This window comes from Papaver somniferum, chromosome 11, assembly GCF_003573695.1.
Source record: "Papaver somniferum cultivar HN1 chromosome 11, ASM357369v1, whole genome shotgun sequence".
NCBI classification, from domain to species: Eukaryota; Viridiplantae; Streptophyta; class Magnoliopsida; order Ranunculales; family Papaveraceae; genus Papaver; species Papaver somniferum.
Window position 1 is genome coordinate 36473842 of NC_039368.1, and position 22490 is coordinate 36496331.

The following is a 22490-nucleotide window of genomic DNA, read 5'->3' on the forward strand; positions in this document are numbered from 1 at the left end:
AAACAAACAAGTTCTTCGTCTGCACTTTGAGGCAGGGTCGTTATGCTACTTGATCAAAAATTAGGAATTTTTGTGCCACGAGCCAAAATTTAGCTGCATTGTGAATTCAAAAAAACCTGTCAGGACGGCGGGTGCTCAATAGTTCGAGATAGTGTGCTTTATAAACGCACTTGTTCCATGAAAGGGAACGAGCCGTCATATATATACTGAAACAGAACATAGGGTCCATAAATACGCTTTCATCAAGTCTTTTTGATTTTCACCTTTCTAAAATTCTGTAGAGAAACAGACATCCAAAAACAGAGCAAGATTATTTACAGTAAAAACAAGAAAAAGTAGTATTTCAAGAACTGTCATTTCGTGAGTATCTCGTTCATGGAGAATCAATCAAGTCCTGCACCACCACCATTATCATCATCAGCACCACCACCACCATTACAACCTCCACCATCATCTTCCCAACCACCTTCATCACCATCACCGCCATTACAACCTCCACCATTATCTTCCCAACCACCTTCATCAGCACCACCATTACAACCTCCACCAGCTTATCTCCACCAAGAAATGCAGCAAGAGACCTTTTACCTCATACCCAATCTAACCAAAGAGTTTCCACAGTTGATCAAGAAAGCTTACCCCCAACAACCATCTCACTCTCCCCAATTATCCCTACAAGATCTCTTCTTTTAAGTCAAGTACCAAGAAACCTAAATGAGCAAACTTTAAGACGTGATCTTGGTGTTTTCGGAGATGTACGTGGGCTAGATATTGGCAGGTTGATCGGAGAGGGTATCGTAATCGTTCACTTTTTCGATTTACGATCTTCAGATAGGGCTTTAACGGCGATTAGACATCAACACCAAAGGCTTAGAACCTATGAGCAATTGTTCTTGGACGATCCAAGAAGATCAGCCCAAGCCGCATACAATAGTCCGTTTTTCAAGAGAGATTCCGGTACCGGTAGGGTTGTTCCAGCCTATCTTATTAGTGATAACACAAGTGCTGGTGTAGTTGGGAATAGTGTCATTTGGGCAAGATTTGTCTCTCCTATCATTCTTAATTTTCATGACGACTACTTCGAATCAACTCTAGTCATCTTTAACTTGCCAAGCACAATTGAAGATGAATATCTTGAAGGGCAATTCGCAACATTTGGTAAAACATATTTCCAATTAATTTTTACATTTTTTTAACATCACATTATTACATTGGTGAAACTTGATCCGCTTTGACAAATTTTATGTTAGGTCCAATTAGAAGAATTTCTTATAATCTTCGAAAACCCGAGGAGCGGTTTATTGAGTTTTATGATATCCGACATGCCTCTAGAGCTTTGGCGCACATGAACGAGCCGATCATTAGTGGGAGGCGGATTCGAATAAGATATGGGAACCCTTACAGTAAGTAATACGCTTATCTTGTTTTATTTTATGACGATGCAGAAAGAGTAAAAAAACAACAACAGAGTCTGAGGTTAATGGTTGTTTGTTTTGAAATCATAGGTGGACACTTTTTGGTCAGGGAAGATGAATCGGCGGACCTGTCTCCTTTTCAAATCAGTGATAGGAGAAGCACAATCCTAATATACAACACACATCAGCTTTGGGTAACAAAAGTTGGCATTTTTTACATAATCATGAAGTGTGTTTCTGGTTTTAGTTTCTAATACCTTTGTTTTTGTTTTAGTCCATCCCGACTACTCCACTTGCTCGATATGCATTGCGAAAGCTGGAACTCAGCCTATGATTTTTTCAGTTTCACTTTAGGCTCATGGTAAGAGTTGTATTTTTTTCTATGCTTTTGATATTTCCTACTTGGCTCCTGCTTTGGATAAAAACAAAATTTAAATACTGCAGCGACTTTGGAAGTAGATGCATCATCAACTTTACATCCCCACAAGCTGCATGGAAATTCCACAGGGAACACCATTTTAAGCAACAAGTTTTTAGTGGTCAAAGCCTATGCCGAGTAATATACGCACCATTTCAGGTGACCCAATTTCACCATTTTATGAGTTTGGCAGCTCATAACAAGTGTTCATCTCTTTGATTGACCATATGTTCTCCATCTATGATTCGGTGTGCAGGGTTTGGAAGCTCTGCAGACACATTTCAGTAGCTCCTCCTTCCCTAGAGAGGTAGCAGTCATGTTCTTTCCACCTCAGGACGGGAGACATCCATCACAAGTTATGCGCGTTACGCCGATCTGCTGCTGCTGGTGGTATTAAATGAAGGCTAAGGAACTCTGTAAAACTCGTAGTTAAGGGTTCATACTGTCCGTTGAGAAAGTCCAGCATATTAATCTCAGAATGCAAATGCAAAGGGTTCATTTTTCGATATGTAACTGGAAGCTTTACAGATAAACAGATTCATATCAACAGGATGTAAACTTTACAGGGAGGTCTACTACTAGATTGATAAGCAAACAGTACCATACTTTCTCATTGTGTTTTCTAATTCCAGTACTGTTTATTGCAATATAAATGTAAAAAAACATCCTTATATCTTGCATATCACCTTAAAGATTTTCTAATTCACACTAATTGGCAATCAAGAAATGTTTTTTCCTAAGAAGCAAATAATACTTACTAACTCTTGATCAGTTGAACCAATTAAGGTTGACTTTGATCCTAAGTTAACCCATCTCCTCCATAAACACCTATCAGATCCCTGACAAGGAAATAACAGAAGGTTGAAACCTCACCTTATAACTTGAAATTTGAAAGTCCCACACCCTTGAGCCATAAAAATCCAGAACACTTGGTCTTGCCATCTGTTGTGTTCGAGACAACCTATCCATGGTGACCGTTTTTTATCCATTTTCGTAAATTTTCAGTAACAGTCTAACAAGTTATTCATAACCAAGTACCTACGCTGATCTGAAGCTCATGATCCTGCACCCATGATGCCAATGATATGTTGTATGACTAGCTACCTAATCTGAGTATCATGATGTTAGTAAAATTTGAGACTCTTTGAAGTCTCATTCGACATGGTTTCCCAGGACAATCTTTCAATCAGAAAGCATAATAGAGATACTCAGAGGTAACATTAAAGCTCCTAGACAATAGTTATCATATAATACACAAGGCATTTCGCAGTGCTGATATCTCATTCAACAAGGAGAATCCACCTTTTTAATTTTGCCGGATCCCATACCTGCCACTAGAATACTTGCACATCCTAATGTTAAATGCTGCCTAAGTGTTTAGGCATTATACTGTGAATGGTAGTAACTTGACATACTGCACGTATAAGCAGCAGCAATGAGATTTAACAGGACAACCATAACGTCAAATAAAGCACACAACATGCCTCCTTATAAGTAGAATCTAATCCAAGGCGAACAAGCTAAACAATGAACTAACAGAGGGGCCAAGGGAAAGCTATAGCCGAAGGTTGTACTTTACAAATAGAAGAAGGCACATAGCTACAAATTCACACATCAGGACATACTCATATTATTATATGCACCAGCCGCATGGAAATTTAAATGGTGTACCTGCAAGGCTTGCAGCTGCAAATTTTAGACAGACAGCTTTCAGCTCAGTGCCACGATAATTGTCGGCGAACACCAGAGTAGTTGCAGCTTGATCAATGGCTATCTCTTTGTACAAGTAAGACTGACACATTAGTCTGAGTCTCACCAAACAGTGCTTATCTGCAGCAGCTAATATCTTCCCGGCTAAATTATCAGAAACATGGGACTAGCTTGTCATTTTCAATAAGAGGTTTTTTGTAAATAAAGTGAAGCACGGCCTGTCCAATGCGAGATGACAATTAGGTAAATATGAAATGTGGAGCTTTTCAACTATTCATCAGAGACTGATTATAAGATTAATTGTAAAGCGTGAAAACTAGCTCACCTTAAACACCTTAGGCTCCAGATCTTTAATTCTTCTTCCTCCAACTGATTCCAAGTAGCATACCAAAGTGGGATCCAATATCAGAAACTGGAACCTGGATTGAGTGTAGCAATCTTGAGCAATCTGTTGCCAAAACTACATCACCAACAGCGCAATCAATTTTTAAGCAACTGTCCTAAAAAGAGAAAAAAAGGTGTTTCAGCACTGCTCGTCTATGAAACCTCTAGTAACCCCTGAAGACAAATAATATCAAATGAAGCTCAAAAGAGGGAAAAAACAACCAGGCAAATAAAAAAATAGTTCCCCACCAGTCAGGCCAATGCCATTATGTTTTCCCCTAGCCACCTGGACAGCATCCAACCTTGCTGAAGCTCCTCCCCCATCCGTGTCTCCACCATCAGCAAGAAAATTCACACCAGATCTTATCAAGAGGAAGAGATACCTGTTTCTAGCCCACCATTTTAAAGTATCCTCCCTTGTGGGTGAGACAGAGCCTGAACTTGTGGTTTGTTCAGATAAGCAGCTCCCATCTGTTTGAAAGATTGTGGAGAAACGAATACAACTATACAAGCACGCATTGAAAAGATAAGCGCTCGTCCCTTCTTCGCAAACAGCTGCAGTTGCAGCTCCAGGTTCCATTTAAATAAAAAAGAAAATGGCATTTTAGTATAGAATGCCGTCAAGAAGACAGGCACGATGCAAGCACTCTTACATGGAAATGATAAATCTAGAAACTGATGAACCCACATGGGATTTATGGCCATGTAGGAGTGCCTGCACTAAGCTGCAAACTTGGTTGCAGAGTATCATTTTCCAATGGCATCGAAATTCAAATATAATGCTTAAAGTCTAAAACCTTACAGGTGAGCTGTTTATTCTGTTCAAATGAGGTCTAAAGTCATCATCATCATACACCCTAATAAATGGAGAAGGTAGAATATGAACTGTATAACCTGAATCTAAGAAACACACATCTGGACACATGATGTGTGGCCAATTTTCGGGGTTCAACTACACGGAGCAAAACCAAACATGTAAGACTCTGAAAAAAATCCTACAGTAACAGAGAACCCAAATTTAATGGCCCAAAATCATTAGAACAACATGTGATAGAAATGCATGGATAAGTTTTGCGAAGCTTTCCTAATTTTCACAGTCTCTCTAGCTTGCAAATACAACTCTACTACTTCCCCAGGGAGGACACCTGTGGGTTTTGGTTCTACGTAACCAGTATTCGTTAAAGCAATTGGACCTCTTAACCTAATAGCTCTCGGTCAAAGTCAAACGCTATTGCTAGGCCCGTATCTTGGGTATAAACAGTTCTACACCAACTGTCGGTGTCACCTCGAAAAATATAAAGTCATGCATGCAAGTGTCATTCGCATTTGTTTGTGAGTATAACGAAGAATATCGAAACCCTAAGAGCCTGTTTGCTTCAGATTCCTAATTCTATTTCCTACTGTTTCCAGAAACACCCTTTTTCTCTTGTTTTCCATTTTATTTAGACTCAAAAAACATATTTGTAAAATAACATGAATATTTGTGTGTTCCCAAACACAACTTCATAACTCTAGGTGCAAAATCATTAAATTATACTCTATTAAAAATTGTAAAGTTCCCTCTCTATTTAAAAACCCGTCAAAGGGCTGAGTGTCACTAGTTAGTGTTTATACTAGTCATAATACCTTCCAGAACTGAAGGGTTGACAATGAGAAATTTAGTTTTCATTTTTCACTAGCACAATATGTTATGAAACTAGGAAATTCACCCACTAACGGGCACTGGTGATATTCGATTCTTATATAGAAAGGAAAAAAAAACAAGGGAAATTATTAGACAATTACATGCAAAAGATACACTAGGAAGAACTATGGACGAGAATTAATCCTAATATCTCGTTACAAGTTAATTTAACCATCTGGCTCAAGTGAATGCGAACATTAATGAAGTGCAATTTTATCTCTTTGTTTGTCCATAGGCTTTAAGAATAAAAAATTTGATACCTGAAAACAAGTGGTATAAGGAAAGCAACAGTATCTAAGCCACTGACAGCCAAAATTTCTTTTTCAGATGTAGACCATGCCGTTGCTACCCACCTTGGGTAAGGAACAAATCTCTCGAACCAAAAAGGGTCACTACGTTTGAGATGCTCTTGAATAAGCCTTCGCGAAGAGTAAACACCAGTGATTCCACGTTGTTTTCTCAATATAGAATACAGTGACAGGAGAACCGCACATGCAGCTATATTGATGCCCGCAGAAGTTAGGAGCTGAGATATATAACACTATCTACTGCAAAGAATACTAGGAATCCTTTTTCTGAAGACAGAAAAATGGAAGGATTCATGACGTCTTCACTGAAAAGCTGGACCAGATATGAAAGAACCACTACTGCAGGAAGTAATGTGCCTCAGTGGACAAACAGATTCCTAGATCAGAAGCAAATAAACAAAACGTAAATAATCGCAGATACTCTAAAACAGAATCAAAATCCAAAATGGAAACCAGGTACAAATGTCAACCATCGTAGAACATATCGAAGTATTTGAATGTTACAATGTCGATGACCTACTTGATCAGTTAATTGCAAACAATATTATGCTGATATGCATCAGTTCCTAAATGGTTTCGAACTTTAGATTTGAGGACCAGTAAAGAACGTCAATCATTAACCGGTTTTCATTCACAGAGTTTCAGAGGAAAACAAAAGATAAATGCACATAATTCTCAAGCCGACAAAATAACCGCACCGTCCACAGTAGTATAGATCATATACTAGAATATTAAAAAGCAGACCAACTACTGATATAAAATTTGGGTTCACAACCATTAGATTGGAAGCCTATAACCTAATATAAAAGCATTTGCAGGGGCAAGGATTGAATATATTTCACAGCTTTACCTAATACTCATCCAATCTACAGTTCTACACCATCACACTTATCTAATATTTCCACCAGAATCTACTGGCTTTCCTTAATCAAGTGATAATCTACAAACACCCTTCTTAACCCTATCCAATATCAACTTCCATGACCTTCTTCAAACAACAGATTAAGAATATTTGAATAAAATCACTTACTGGAAGATATAGTCAACATACCGAAATTTTAACAATGCAGCAATACCTCTAGGCAATTCAAATTACACACAACACTATGGAAACCAAAAATTCCCTTTGATAAATTACTTACCATGTGTCATACACGCAAAGTCGCGAAACCAAATCCCAATGAACTTGACAAGGATGTTAAATTTCGCAACTATGCGAACCAAATCTAGCAAACCATCTGCTTCTCAAAATTAAGATAAGATGAGAGATGAAAGAGAGAGAGAGAGAGAGAGAGAGAGAGAGAGAGAGAGCGAAGATAGATCATACATAATTGCAGACAAAGAGCACTTCAATCAAATGATTCACTTAACCATTTTGAAGAGAAAAAACAATAGAAAGAAATCGAGAGAAAGTGATGAAAGAGAAAAATGAAGAAGAGAGATAAATTTAATGTTTTTTTTCCAGTTGAGATCGGTTTCTAAACGGGGAAAAAGAACGGGACAAATAACATAATATGCCCAGTTGAGAAACCGATATGCTGGTATCATTACATAAAAAAAAATAAAAAAAGATATGCTGGTATCATTTGTCCCGTTATAGCCTTTTTTTTTCTTTTTTTTTTTAACTTAAAATTGTGTTGATCAAAAAAGAAGGTTGTTATTGGGGCGTCACACTCCTTTAGAAGGGCGTCACTTGGATATCTGGTGACCAAAAATCTGGTTAAGGGATACTTTTGATTCAATAGCAATTTGTCCAAATTATCCTTCAATTAAAACTAATAAAAACATATGAGGAAGAAGCAAATTGATCCCAGTGATGATAATCAACGTCTCAATCAACCTCAACTTCATCCTCAACTCATTCCACCGATTCAATCAATTGAAGAATCAAGTTTTCAAACTCCTCAACAACAACCCATGGTGCACCTAAGGTAATAATCGAACAAATCCATCTTTTTGTACTTGTTTTTGTGCTTAAATCGAATGAAATCGAAGTAAAATTAGGGTTTTATTTACTTTCTGCTAGTGTTACGTCTGGGTACGGTACTGGATTTTTCAATCATAATTTAGTTTTTGAAGAACTTACGCCTAGGTTTAGTTCAGTTCAAGCGTAAACTTTGATTTGCATGTCGTTCACGTCTAGGTTTAGTTGATTTCCAAGCGTAATTCCAATTTCACGCCTAGGTTTAGTTGATTCCCAGGCATAATTTTAGTTTTACGTTTCGATTGAAACCTAGGCGTAATTTGAACTTTGGTTTTACGCCTAGTTTCTTGCACACATTTTCCAGGCGTAATTTAGGACGTCTAGGTTTGCTATATGTCCAACCTTGGCGTAGTTAGGTTTCTATGGTAAACAAGGGTTGTTTGGTCATCACAAAATTATTTAAGATAAGGGGTTTTTGATATTACTTATGGGTGACATTTTTTTGTCTTATTAGGTGACGCCTCTCTAGAGGAGTATGACGCCCCAATAACAGCCTTCTTAAATAATGAGGGTTTACATCGTGAGTTTGTTCTCGTAACTGATTTACTATACCGCAAGGTTGATAACCAAACACTACTGAATTTTTCTATTCTGGCCAACTTAGAGAGAATATCTTCCACCTTATTCTATGAGAAGTTGATAACCAAACACTACTGAATTTTTATACTCCAACCAACTTAGAGAGAATATCTGCCACCTTATTCTTCTCTTTAGGCACATAATGACAATGCCAAGAATTAAAACGACTAAATAAATTTTTGATGTCTAACACCATATTAAGAAGTCTCCAATCTATATTGATTTAATCTTTATTAACTGCATCTACTACTATTCTCGAATCCAGCTGAAACTCGACACTCTGCAAGTTATGCTCTTTAGCCCATAATGTTGCTTTTCATAGACCTTAACATTCGGCTTACTCTGGACTCCACGCGCATGTTAAGTAGATGCATTTTGCTCCCTAGAACTGACCTACAAAATCACGAACTATCAGTCTAAGTCATGTCCTCCTATTTTATTCCTATTAACAAAAGAACCATCTGCATTTATTTTAAAATATCCTCTAGGAGGAGGAGACCATCTAAGATTAATTCTATCTTGAGGAATAGTGGTTTTAATAGGCCTTATTGGTTTAATTTCAAAGTTCGAGATTTTATTCTTGCATTTGTATATGATCTCATCTGGTGAAGCATTCTTTTTCTTGAATACTTTGTCGCACCTGACATTCCAGATACACCAGGCCACTATGGAAATCTTGCAGAATTCATTTTCCTCAATATGATGAGCTAATATTTTATCAAACCAAGAACATAACCAGTCCTTCAAGTTGCTTGCATTTTCAGTTTGTAAACCTAGAGTAGCAAACCACACAAGTCTGAAGATGAACAATCAAGAATGCAGTGAGCAGGATCTTCAATTACTTGATTACAAAAGGGGCAGCCTGAGTCTTCATTCTGAATGAAATAGTATAGTTTGTCTCTTGTTGGAAGGATGTATTTAACACATTTCCAAACAAATTGATTAATCGCAGGAAGAAATGGAAGCTTCCACAATTTCTTAAAGATACTCTTGATTCTCTGACCCACTGAAAAATTACCATTTTTCTCCTCCATCGTTTTCCCGTAGGCTGACTTTACTGAAAAAGAACCAATTTTTTAAAGTATTCAGACCAACTTTTCTTTATAGTTGTGGTAGATATTCATATTTAGAATGAGTTTTGCTATTTGGTCTTCAAAGAGAGTGAAGGTAAGATCAATGTTCTAACCACCAGTTAATGGATCAATAAGCTGATAAACATAAGTAAAGTTCCCATGATGAGTTATACCATTTCTTGGAGTTAGTGGCAAGTCCAAATTTTCGATCCATTTGTACTGCCATATTCTAATATTCTTACGATTTCCTAAAGACCAGCAGTTAAACCTTTTAATGAATTTTAATTCTGAACTGATGCTTCTCCATGACCAAGTAGAGTTGCTTTTGTTTTGAGTACTGAATATTTTTCCATCGGGAAAATATTTAGCCTTTAAATATTTGGCACAGATGGAAGAATCGTCAGAGCATAATTTCCAAGCAGATTTTGCTAGTAAAGCTCTGTTGAAAACTTCAAGATTCCTGAACCCCAAACCTCCTTCTTCTTTAGCTTGATTAACACTGTTCCATGTAATGAAATGTTTCCATCTATTTGTCTTCTTATTTCTCCAGTATTTTTGTTGAGTTGAATTCATTTTTGAGATTGTGTTGTCATGTAGCTTAAAATTGGTCATATGATGAACATGAATAATATTTGTGACATTTCTAATCATCACAGACCTTACAGCTTCTGAGTTGTTAATACTAGACCATCTTGAGAGTCTTGTCTCCATTTTTTCAATAAGAGTAGAGAAAGGAAGCTTCTTACTACGACCCACGAAAAAAGGCAAACCCAAATATTTCTCATCAGAGATATCAAGTTGCCTTACTTGGAGGATACCACTGATAATCTGGTAGGTTGAAGGCTCATATTCTTGCTGAAAAAAACTGCAGACTTGTGAAAATTAATTAACTGACCAGAGCAAGCACTGAAATCTTCAATCACTTGAAGGAGCAAGTTTTTTTGAGTGAGATTTGCTTTGCAGAAAAGAAGACAGACATATGAAAATAATAAATGATGTATCTTAGGAGCTGACCTTGAAATTTTCATACCAGTGAGTTGATTTTTTGTTTCATAAAAATTTAGTTGCCTTGAAAAAGCCTTCATAGCAAGAACGAATAGATAAGGAGTAAGAGGATCTCCTTGTCTTATTCTTCTTGTAGGCTTGAAAGCTGATGAAGGTGAACCATTAATCATGATCTCCACTTGCACAGTACTTAGACATTGTATGACTAAGTGACAGATTTTTTCGCAAAAATTAAGCTTTCTTAGAACTTCAATGAGGAAGACCCATTCTAGTCTATCAAAAGCTTTAGTCATATCCATTTTTAGAGCTAAGTGACCAGTTCTTCCTTTTTTTTCTTCTTCATATCTTTAACAAGTTCTTGGACCATACATATATTCTCTGAAATTAACCTTCCTGAGACATAAGCTAATTGTAATGGAGAAATAATATTAGCCATGTATTTCTTGAACCTTAGAGCAAGAATCTTAGACATAATCTTGTATATGGTATTACATGGAGCTATAGGTCTGAAGTCTTCAGGTTTTTGAGCTGAAGTTGTTTTAGGAATCAGAGTAACTCTAGTATTATTTAACTTATTTAACAAATATCCAATTCTGAAAGAAAAGAAAACCTTCACTGTTTTACACACATCATCCTTGACAACATGCCATTGAGATTGATAAAACCCTAGAGGAAAACCATCTGGCCCTGGAGAATTCCATGGCTCCATTTGCATTAGAGCTTGATGAATTTATACATCAGTTGGTATAGCAATGAGATTCTCATTATCTTGATCATAGATACAAGCTGGAATATGATAGAGAAAGTGGTAACTGTTGTGGGATTTGAAGTAATGCCGATCTTTTTGAAATGAGAAACTAAAAGGTCTTCAATCGAATTCCTATCCTGGAACCAATAACCATCTGGAGCTTGAAGAGAATCAATTTTGTTTCTAATCCTTCTTTGATTGATTTTGATATGGAAGTACTTTGAGTTTCTATCCATGTCATTGTAAAAATGATCTCTAGCTTTTTGTCTATTAGAACTAGCTTGAATACCATTTAGAGAAATAATTTCTTTTTCTAGCTTTAAAAATTCAGAAGTATTATTGCCAAATTTGTCTGATGCATGGAGGTGATTCAGTTCTTGTTGAAGACTAGAGATTTTTGCTTGATACCGACCAAAGTTCATTCTGCTCCTTTTGGATACTAAATGTCTAGTATTAGCTAATTTATCAGAAAATATGAAAGCTACAGACTTTGTAGTGTTAGAACTCCAAGCATTCATAATTTCATTTAAGCACACATCATTATCAAGCCAGTGTTCAAAAAATTTCCAATTTCTACCATTAGTAACTGTTTTAGAATAAAGAGTAAGTAAAATTGGAGAATAGTCTGAACCTTTTTGGACTAAGTTCTGGAGAGTTGAATTAGGATATTTATAGTTCCATTCACTATTGTCTAATGTTCTGTCTAATCTAGATTTAATTTTTCCAGTGCCATGACTATTATTAGTCCAAGTGAAAGGATTACCAATAAAACCTATATCAGATAAATCTGTCTACGTAATGCAATCTAGGACATCTTGAGAGGTAATATCAGTATTAATATTTCTTTTTGTTTGATTCATAACTATATTCAAATCTCCAATGATTTCCCAAGGCATGGAAACAAAGGCTCATAAGTCTTTGATATACTGGTCATTTTTATAAGGTGTTCCATAAATACCCACTCATCCTCAGCAGGATCATTGTTAGCAATAACATGAAACATATTATTTGAAGAATTGACTAAATATAGTTTGAAACCATCCTTCCAGAGAAGAAAGATACCACCATTTTGTCCCACAGATGGAACATAGGACCTATTATGCATACTAAGGAAATTCGTGAGATTCAAGATCCTATCATCATTAATCTTAGTTTCTGATAAGAATATGATGTCAGGGGAATGAGTTATGTATGTTTAGATAATTTAAATGATTTCTAGTATCCTTTCCTAAAAAACCATGACAATTCCAGCTCAGAATTTTCATTTTAGTGATAGTTATTATACTATTTGACTTGATACTCAAGTTAAGATAATTATTCTGAACGTAACATAACAATGCAGAGTTTAAGAAATTCAAAAAATTAAAACAGGCTTTGCAATAAATAACAGTAATAAAATTGAAAGAAGTAAACGAGAAGGGAGTTTTAAAAGAGAGATGGATTACTAGATTATTATCAACCTCATTCATCTCTTGGGGATTCTCTCCTGCTCTTGCGTCTCCTTCTTCCATGAGATCATGTTCCATATCATCGTTTTCATTAGAGGATGGTAGTTTCCCATTATTACTTTCCATGATATCTTTATGAGAGTCATCATATCTGGATCTTTTGTTACTTATAATTTCACCCTCTTGTTGTTGGTCTTCTAATAGAGCCTCTTCTTCAATCTTCTTCCTACTAGCTTCACGGATTCTTTCTAATAAAAGATCAATATCATCACATATTTCTACTCCATAGTCAGTTGCAAGTTCATGGAGATAGTTAATGTATTGCTCATTGGTAAACCTTCGAATCATCAGATCATCAGCTATATTAAGACATTCCTCTTCATTGTGATCAATAGTATAACATTTGGGGCAGAGATTATGGGGCTTAGCCTTCTTCTTCTTTTTTTTAACAAAAATAAGTTTTATCGAACACTAGCCGTTGTACAAAAAAAATTTATGCCCTTCAAGCTTATACTATTGGCGTCATCAGATACAAAAAAAAAATTAAATGTTTTTTTGATAGCTTATCCATTTCCCCGTTGCCACCCCTATTTACATATTTACATTCAATTTTACTATTATTACTAATAAATATGAAATGTCCCTTAAGATAGACTTCATCCTCCAATCACAAGAAGATGAGTTGTTGTTCAGAAAATTCGCTACATCCTCGTTGCCTATGTAGGGGATCAAATATTTAATGCCAACGAAACCTCTAAAAATGTAGAGACAAACAAAGAAGACTTCACTGTTAAAATCTCAGACAAGGAAATCAATTGGAGGGAGATAACAAAGAGAGATGGAAATAGGTGACGGGAAAGAAGCAGTAGTAGCAGGGAAGGCACTGTGCATAACAGGTGGTGTTAGAGCACTTCTTGGTCGAACTCGCAAGCGTTGCTATCTCAAGCTTGTTTATCAAGTTTAGTTGTCAAAACTATAAGTCTTGATTTCTAGTCTACTTATAGTTATGTCTCAGATTAGGATCGAATGTGTAGTTGAGCTTTAGATTTCACGACATTCATCGATTGAAGAAGAAGATCTATTAAGAGGAGCTTGGAGGAACTTTATCAACAAAAGGTATGTGGATACTTGAACTCATCTATCACTCTGAAGTCGATTCTATTATATCTCCAATTTAGACTAAGTCGTATATCTATATGGACTTTACATTATACACATTTGATATTTTGAGCTGAGCTTAACTCGCTTATATCTTTCTCGAAATATGTGTTGGAAAGCTTTCGATTTAACTACGTTCATCATTATTCTTGACGAAAGTCAAAAGATGATCATGTGAAAATCGCCTTGTAACATCTTACATGATTTGCGTGAGGCAGTCATTTGATGTAGACTCAGAATGTTTCGTATTGATTATTCGATCACTTGAAAATTGCTTATAAGTTAATAGTTTGTGTGAGACAGTGATGAGTGCCTAATATTGTATATATTTATCCCTTTTTGTTGGCATTTTAACTCATCTTTTGTGCATTAATTCTACATTTTATCCCATATTCTGTATTTTCATTGTTTTCAAGAATAAATATTTTTCTTACTTAATTTTGCATTTTTAGGTAATAAATAAAGTTTGGATGAATTGCGGAGCGAAAAGAGAAGAAAAGTAGTGAAAAGACGGGAGGATTACGCAAGGAAGCCGCGAAGAATGTCGTGCACAAGACCAAAAGGCTAGAAGTGGGCTTGAAGAGGAAGAATTGTTCTTAAAGAAGATATGGGCTTGGCATACCCAAGGCCCAAAACCCTTACCCAAACCCATTTTCTATATCCAAGCCCGTCTCGGATTTCAGCCGTCATATCGAAGCATTTCAGCATCCTACGGTCGCTCCATCATCGCACATCAAACTCCGAAGCCCCCGCTTTACATCGCAACACCCATCTCCATCTTGGGTCGTCCGTTTTGCTACATCCCTTCATCCGACGGTCGCTACACGCTTACCTCCGTATCGCCGTTGGATCCACCTACCATCTTCCCATCCATCGCTCCTTGTCGCAGATCATCAAACCTCGCTGAACCCGCCTAACACCCAAGTATCGAACACCCTATACCCAGCCAAACGCACCTTTCTTCTTTCTTCTCCATCTCTTCTTCCTTCAGAACCCGTACCACCACCATGTCCGTCTCCATCACCACCATCTTCTCCCCAAATCACTCCACCATCTACGCCACCAAACCAACCCTAAACCTAAGCCCATCATCACCATCACGTGCTATCTCTTTATCAACCACTAATTTCTCAAATTTCTCATCTCTCTTCTCACTGAAACCCTAGGTGAGAAATTGGGGATATAAGTGATGTTAAAGCAACAATTGGAGCATGAGATGAACGAGAAGAAGTAATTGGAGAGTGGGTCGACGAGATGGAGTGAGTATCTCAACACATTAGGTAAATCAATTTTACCTAATTTTCTGTTTTTGGGGAAAAGGGGTTGGAACCCTAATTCTGATAGGGGGAGTATATATTTGTAATGTTTTGTGTGAGAGAAGAGAGGGGATGTTCTCTGGACTAGCCAGTAGAAACTTGAAACAAAATTCATGCAATTCCAAATTTGAGTTCATTTATGCAGTTAACAGTGAAAGTTGTGCTTGTTTTGATTTATTTTGAATGTTGATTATTGTGTTTAATTTATCTTATATTATGAATGTTATTGTTATTATCATGTGTAGTATGAGCTAATTAGCAACAAGCTGAGGCTTTGATGAAGCCTTGGTGCACTGTCAAATGGTAAATTGCTAGGATAGGATGCCATATGCTTGTTTTTTCTTGTGCATTGGGAGAGATTAGTGCTCATCTGTGTGCTTGTGATTGATTGTACTGTCAAAAGACAGTCAATGCTAGGAGCACATTAGTTGAGCAAGCTGATTTTCTTTCCATTCCAATTGTATGCATAGGACTCAACTCAACCTAGGAATATGTTATTTGATTAGGACACAAGGTGGAATCTAAGCCTTGGCTTAGCCACAATTTCCTTCTCAGTCACTTACAATTTTCAGTCTTGCTTTGCTTCAAATTCAGTTTATATTTCTTAGCTATTGTCTTGCAATTTGTAGTCTCTGTGCACTGAAAACAGTGCACAAAATCTCCCTCTGCCCTTGGCTTCCAAGCCTTGGTTCTTAGCTGTTTTCTTTGCTGCTTTGCTTTACCTTGCTGCTTTGGTTCTTTACTTCTGCCACTTTGTATGCCATATTGCTTTGTCTTGCTCACTGTCTTCATTGTTAGCTTAGGTTTCTCTTATAGTGCTCCCACTCCCTGTGGACTTTCCCCTGCTTTCCTTCTATTCTATAAACTTGGCCTTGTATACTTGCAAGTTTCTGTGTGTTTTCCATTGGCACACCAAGTTTTTGGCGCTGCTGCCGGGGAGTGGTGCTGTGTGCTGCCATCTGCTGATTTCCTTTGCTGTCTTTCATCTCCCACTGCATACTCTGCTGAAAATTGCATCTTACCTTGCTGTGCTTGAAGCTGTCTCCTGATATCATTGCACTCTTGTTCACTTGCAGGTGCCACTGAGTTGCTGCTGCTGTTGCTGCTGCTGCTGCTGCTGCTGGTGAACCAAGCCTGCTGCTGCCAAGCCAAAGCAACTGGGCTGCCAACTGAAGCTGCTGGGCTCTGCCTTCTACTAGTGGGCTTGTACTTCAACTGAACTGGGCTTGCCAAGTGCTGCTGGGCTCTGCCTTCTTTTGTTGCTGGGCTCGTGGTCTTCTGTGAGCTGGGTTTCGTCGCTGCTGCTGCTGGGCTCTGTTCCACCTGTTGTTGCTGAGCTTGAGCGTGAGCTGCTTAGGACGATCCTAAAGCCCAACTGGGTTGTGCAACTAAAAGGGGACTAAAAGCCTATTTTTGGGCTTCCCTCCAAAAACCAAGTAAGCCTAACCCATGAGTTAACCCACTTGGGCCTCATTTAAATTCAAATTCGGGCTTGTAATAATTAATTTAATTATTTCTTTGGGATTGTAATAATTTTTATTTATTTTCTTTTTCTTTTTTTTTATATTTGGGACTGTAATTATTTTTTTTGTTTTTTTTGTTTTTTTTTATTTTTCTTTTATTTTTCTTTTTTCTTTTATGGGCTTGTCTTAATTATTATTATTGTTTTTATTTTCTTTTATGAGTTGTGCTAATTTATGCTAGGTTTAGTTCAAAAATTTTTCCAAAGCCCAATTTTAAACCAAAAACAAAATCCCTTATTAAAACCAAAACCCATTCAAAACCAAATCTTCGTAACCCTTGTGGGCCAAATTGTTTCCGATTGCTCTGTCTGACCAACATGTTAGTTAAGGTACTTACTAGGACATGATTGTGACCTACAGAGACCAAACAAACAGACTTGTTAGAATTAACCCAGACGAACCTATCGAAATTCTAAGTTCTGAGGGAGACAGTCCAGATCAACCAGAAACAATGGGAGAACCCCGTACCCTCAAGGATTATATGTACCCAACTAGAGCCAGTCAACCTTCTTGTATTGTGCTACCCGAGGCTAATGGCCATTATGAGCTGAAATCAAGCACAATACAGATGCTTCCTATTTTTAGAGGTGTTGAGAATGAAAACCCGTACCACCACGTGAGAGAATTCGAGGAAATTTGTGGAACTCTGCGTTTCACTCAAATGTCCGACGAAACCCTAAAGTTAAGGCTTTTTCCTTTCTCCCTGAAAGATAAGGCAAAGGCCTTGCTCTATGCTTTACAGCCTCAATCCATCATGACATGGGATGACCTCATAAAGGAGTTTTTCAAAAAGTTTTTCCCGAATCACAAGACTGCGACAATTCGTCAAAGTCTGAATAGATTTGTGCAATTAAAGGGTGAGACCTTAGCTAGATACCTGGAGAGATTCAATGAATTATTGCTCCAATGTCCCCATCATGGTTTTGAAAAATGGAGACTTGTGCAAATTTTGTATGAGGGTCTAGATGTGTCCACCCGAACAACGGTTGAGTCGATGTGTAATGGTCTATTCGTAGACAAAACTGCTGATGCGTCTTGGGACTTCTTGATTGAAGTAGCTGAAAAGACGCAACAGTGGGAATCCATCCGTGAAACCAGAAAGACTACATCCGAAGCAAAGGCTTTTAGGATTGAAGCGGATTTGAGGGAAGAGCAAACATGGCATCAATAGTTAGGAGATTAGAAGAGTTAGAACTACATAAAAATTCAAAACCTTCCACCACTACTCTCCGAGAACATGTCGCTTCGTCTGTTTGTGCTGCTTGTAACGACCCCAACCATCAATTCCAAAATTGTCCCGATTTGCTTGCAGTCCAGGAATCTAGGCTTGAACAGGCACATGCCATGTTTCAAAAACCAGAGCATAACCCTTATTCACAGACCTACAATCCAGGATGGAGAAACCACCCTAACTTTTCATGGTCAAAAGGACCCACTCAGGGGGACCATCTCAACCCAATCAGAGCTATCAAAACAATCAGGGATATCAGAACAATCAAGGTTATCAACACCCGAGAAACCCTCAACAACAATCAAACTCTCAACAACAATCATATCCTCAACACAATACCGACAAGAGATTATCCACCCTAGAGGAAATGTTCCAGAGTTTGATGCAAAGTCAGAAAAATCTAGATCAAAAGATGGATCAAATGTGTGAGAGAGAAAAGGGTAAACTTCCGAGCCAACCCCAACAAAATCCAAAGAGGATATTTCAAACAGGCACAACATCCTGCACTGAAACCTCACCCGATCAAATCCATGCCATTACCACCCTCCGAAGTGGTAAAGTCATCGAGAACAACGTGGGCGAACCTAATGAATCTGATACAAATTCCACGCTGTCTCCACAACCCCAGAAAACCAAAGAATCTGAGCAAGTTGGAAAATCTGACAATTCTACTGCTGTGAATGTCCCTTTGCCAACTCTCCTGTTGCTGCCCCATTTCCTCAAAGATTGATCTATCAACAGAAAAGTACCCATTACAATGAGATGTTAGATCTGTTCAAGAGAGTCAACATCAACATTCCTTTTCTTGAAGCAATCAAGCAAATCCCTGCTTATGCCAAATTCCTCAAAGACTTGTGTACTCAAAAGCGCAAGCTCAATGTGCAAAAACGTGCTTTCTTAGCTGAGCAGGTGAGTTCCATCATTCTGAAACAAAACTCCACCCAAGTTTAGGGATCCAGGATGTCCAACAATTTCTTGCACTATAGGAGAACACACGGTCAATAAAGCGTTATTAGACCTAGGTGCAAGTGTTAACCTACTGCCATATTCTGTTTATGAGCAGTTAGGTCTTGGGGAGTTGAAACCAACATCTATCATCTACAACTGGCAGACCGATCTGTCAAGATTCCTCGTGGAGTGGTCGAAGACGTTTTGATCAAGGTTGACAAATTCTATTTTCCCGTAGACTTCATTGTCTTAGACACTCAACCTGTACAAAACCCAGACTGTCACATTCCTGTCATCTTAGGACGTCCTTTCTTGGCTACGTCCAACGCGATCATTAATTGTCGTAATGGAGTGTTGAAACTGTCTTTTGGTAACATGACGGTAGAATTGAATGTGTTCGATATTAGTCAACAACCTGTGAATCTTGATGATGATGATGTGCATGAAGTTAATATGATTGAAGGATTAATGCAAGATTCGTTGACTAACATTCTATCCGTCGACCCCTTTCAAGCATGTATGGAGAACTTTAACCCAGATTCCTATGATGATGCATACTGTAGTGACGTCCTATCTCTGCTCGAATCTGTACCTCAAATGGACGTCACTGAAAGGAAATATGAAGTGGAACCACCCTTACTCTCTGATTCCAAGCTATTCCATCCATTGTTGAGCCACCCAAGCTTGAATTGAAAACATTGCCTAGTACGTTGAAGTACGCATTCCTAGGTTCTTCTGATACTTTACTCTGTCATTATTTCATCATGTTTAGACACGGAACAGGAAAGTAAGCTTTTAGAAGTACTTAAGGAACACAAAGAGGCCTTAGGATGGACCATCTCAGATCTCAAAGGAATTAGTCCCACCATTTGCATGCACCACATTAACCTTGAAGAGAATGCCAAACCATCGAGGGAAATGCAAAGGAGACTTAATCCTAACATGAGAGATGTAGTCAAAGGAGATCCTGAAACTACTTGATGCGGGTATCATATACCCAATTGATAGCAAATGGGTTAGTCCCATTCAAGTTGTGCCTAAGAAGTCAGGCATTACTGTAGTTCAGAACGACAAGAATGAATTAGTCCCTACTCGTACAACCACAGGATGGCGAGTATGCATCGACTACAGGAAGTTGAACACAGTAACAAGGAAGGATCACTTCCCGCTCCCTTTCATTGACCAAATGCTAGAACGTGTGTCTGGACACAGTCACTACTGTTTTCTAGATGGCTTTTCCGGTTATAACCAAATTCACATTGCTCCGAAGATCAGGAAAAAACTACATTCACGTGTCCATTTGGGACGTTTGCTTATAGACGTATGCCCTTCGGGTTGTGTAATGCACCTGCTACTTTTCAGCGTTGCATGATGAGCATTTTTTCTGACATGATAGATAGTTTTCTCGAGATCTTTATGGATGATTTCTCTGTTTTTGGTTCCTCGTTTGACGAATGTTTGAAGCATCTTGCCCTCGTGATATCCAGATGTAAAGAAAAGAACCTTGTTCTAAATTGGGAAAAATGCCATTTTATGGTGAATTCAGGAATAGTTCTAGGACACATCATCTCAGAAAAAGGAATTGAAGTGGATAAAGCTAAAGTTGACCTCATTCAACATCTACCACAACCTTGCTCTGTGAAGGAGATCAGATCATTTCTAGGTCATCTGGTTTTTTACCGGCGATTCATCAAAGATTTCAGCAAAATCTCCAGACCTCTGTGCAGTCTTCTCTCCAAAGATGTTGCCTTCAATTTCGATGTGCTTGTGTGAAGGCATGGGAGGAATTAAAAACCCTTCTCACCACCGCTCCTATAGTCCGACCACCCGATTGGAAGCTTCCGTTCGAACTTATGTGTGATGCCTCTGATTATGCTGTTGGTGCTGTTTTAGGACAGCGAGTTGATAGACTACCATATGTGATATACTATGCTAGCAAAACCCTTAATGATGCCCAACTCAATTATTCAACTACCGAGAAGGAATTGCTTGCCGTCGTTTTCGCATTAGACAAGTTTAGATCTTATCTGATAGGGTCTAAGATCATCATATACACAGACCATGCGGCTTTGAAGTATCTTCTTTCCAAGAAGGATGCTAAAGCTCGCCTTATTCGATGGATACTCTTATTGGTTGCTGATCATTTGTCTAAATTAACTTTAGAGTCTATTGATGAATGTGAGCTGATTAGAGAATCATTCCCAGATGAACAGCTGATGTCTATCTCAGACCTTCCTTGGTTTGCTGATATTGTTAACTACCTCGCTACAGGTAGGATGCCCTCACGTTGGTCGAGACAAGACCACTCCAAGTTCTTGGTTGAAGTTAAACATTTCCTTTGGGACGACCCATATTTGTTTAAGTACTGCCGAGACCAAATCATTAGGAGATGTGTACCCAACACTGAACAGAAAGATGTGATATCTTTCTGTCATGACCAAGCATGTGGAGGCCATTTCAGTGCCAAGAAAACCGCTGCAAAGATCTTGCAGTGTGGATTCTATTGGCCATCATTGTTCAAGGATTGCCATGATTATTGTGTTGCTTGTGAACGCTGTCAAAAGCTAGGAAGCATTTCGAGGAGAAACATGATGCCATTGAACCCCATTTTAATTGTGGAGATTTTTGATGTTTGGGGGATAGACTTCATGGGTCCATTTCCCATGTCTGACAGCAAGTTGTACATCCTAGTCGCAGTTGATTACGTTTCTAAGTGGGTAGAAGCCATAGCAACCAGAACAAATGACCACAAGGTGGTACTTTCATTTCTAAAGGAGAACATATTTTCACGTTTTGGTACCCCTAGAGCTATCATCAGTGACGGCGGTCACATTTCTCAAGTACTTTGAGTTTTAGTACGCAAGTATGGATAACTCACAAGGTTGCTACTCCGTACCACCCTCAGACGTGGACAAGTGGAAGTGTCTAATAGGGAAATCAAGCACATTCTAGAAAAGACGGTAACCCGTCTAGGAAAGATTGGTCATAAGATTGAATGATGCTTTGTGGGCCTATAGAACAGCTTATAAGACACCAATTGGCATGTCCCCTATCGTCTGGTGTATGGAAAGCCATGCCATCTACCTGTGGAATTAGAACATCGTGCCTACTGGGCAATCAAAGAGCTGAACTTCTCTGGACGAAGCTGGAATTCAAAGGAAACTTCAACTCAACGAGTTGGAAGAATTGAGAAATGAGGCTTATGATAGTGCCAAGTTATATAAGCAGAAGATGAAGATGTTTCATGATAAGCGTATTCTGCGCAAATCCTTCACTCCTGGTCAGAAAGTCTTGCTGTATGACTCCCGATTACATCTCTTTCCAGGAAAACTGCGTTCCAGATGGAAGGGTCCGTACCTAGTACGCACAGTTTTTCCTCATGGAGCTGTAGAGCTGGAGGATGTTTCCAACAAGAACGTTTTCAAAGTCAACGGGCAGAGATTAAAGCCATTCCTTGAGCCATTTCCACCCGACATTGAAACAACCAACCTGGAGGACCCAGTCTATGTGGACTAAACTGGTCCACTCTTTCCCTAAATAACCAAAAAAATTTCCAAA

The 22490-nt window shown here is 38.2% G+C and overlaps 1 protein-coding gene across 1 annotated transcript; it reads right to left on the reverse strand.

Moving 5' to 3' along the window:
• Positions 1 to 3290: 3290 nt before the first annotated feature.
• On the reverse strand, positions 3291 to 9516 carry LOC113324310. Its single transcript, XM_026572627.1, has 7 exons — positions 9501 to 9516; positions 9123 to 9255; positions 8824 to 8875; positions 5872 to 6152; positions 4177 to 4430; positions 3869 to 4003; positions 3291 to 3761 (listed from the first exon to the last, which is right to left on the reverse strand). The coding sequence occupies exons 1-6, from the start codon at positions 9514 to 9516 to the stop codon at positions 3894 to 3896; spliced, it is 846 nt and encodes a 281-aa protein (XP_026428412.1). The 3' UTR covers positions 3291 to 3761; positions 3869 to 3893.
• Positions 9517 to 22490: the final 12974 nt, after the last annotated feature.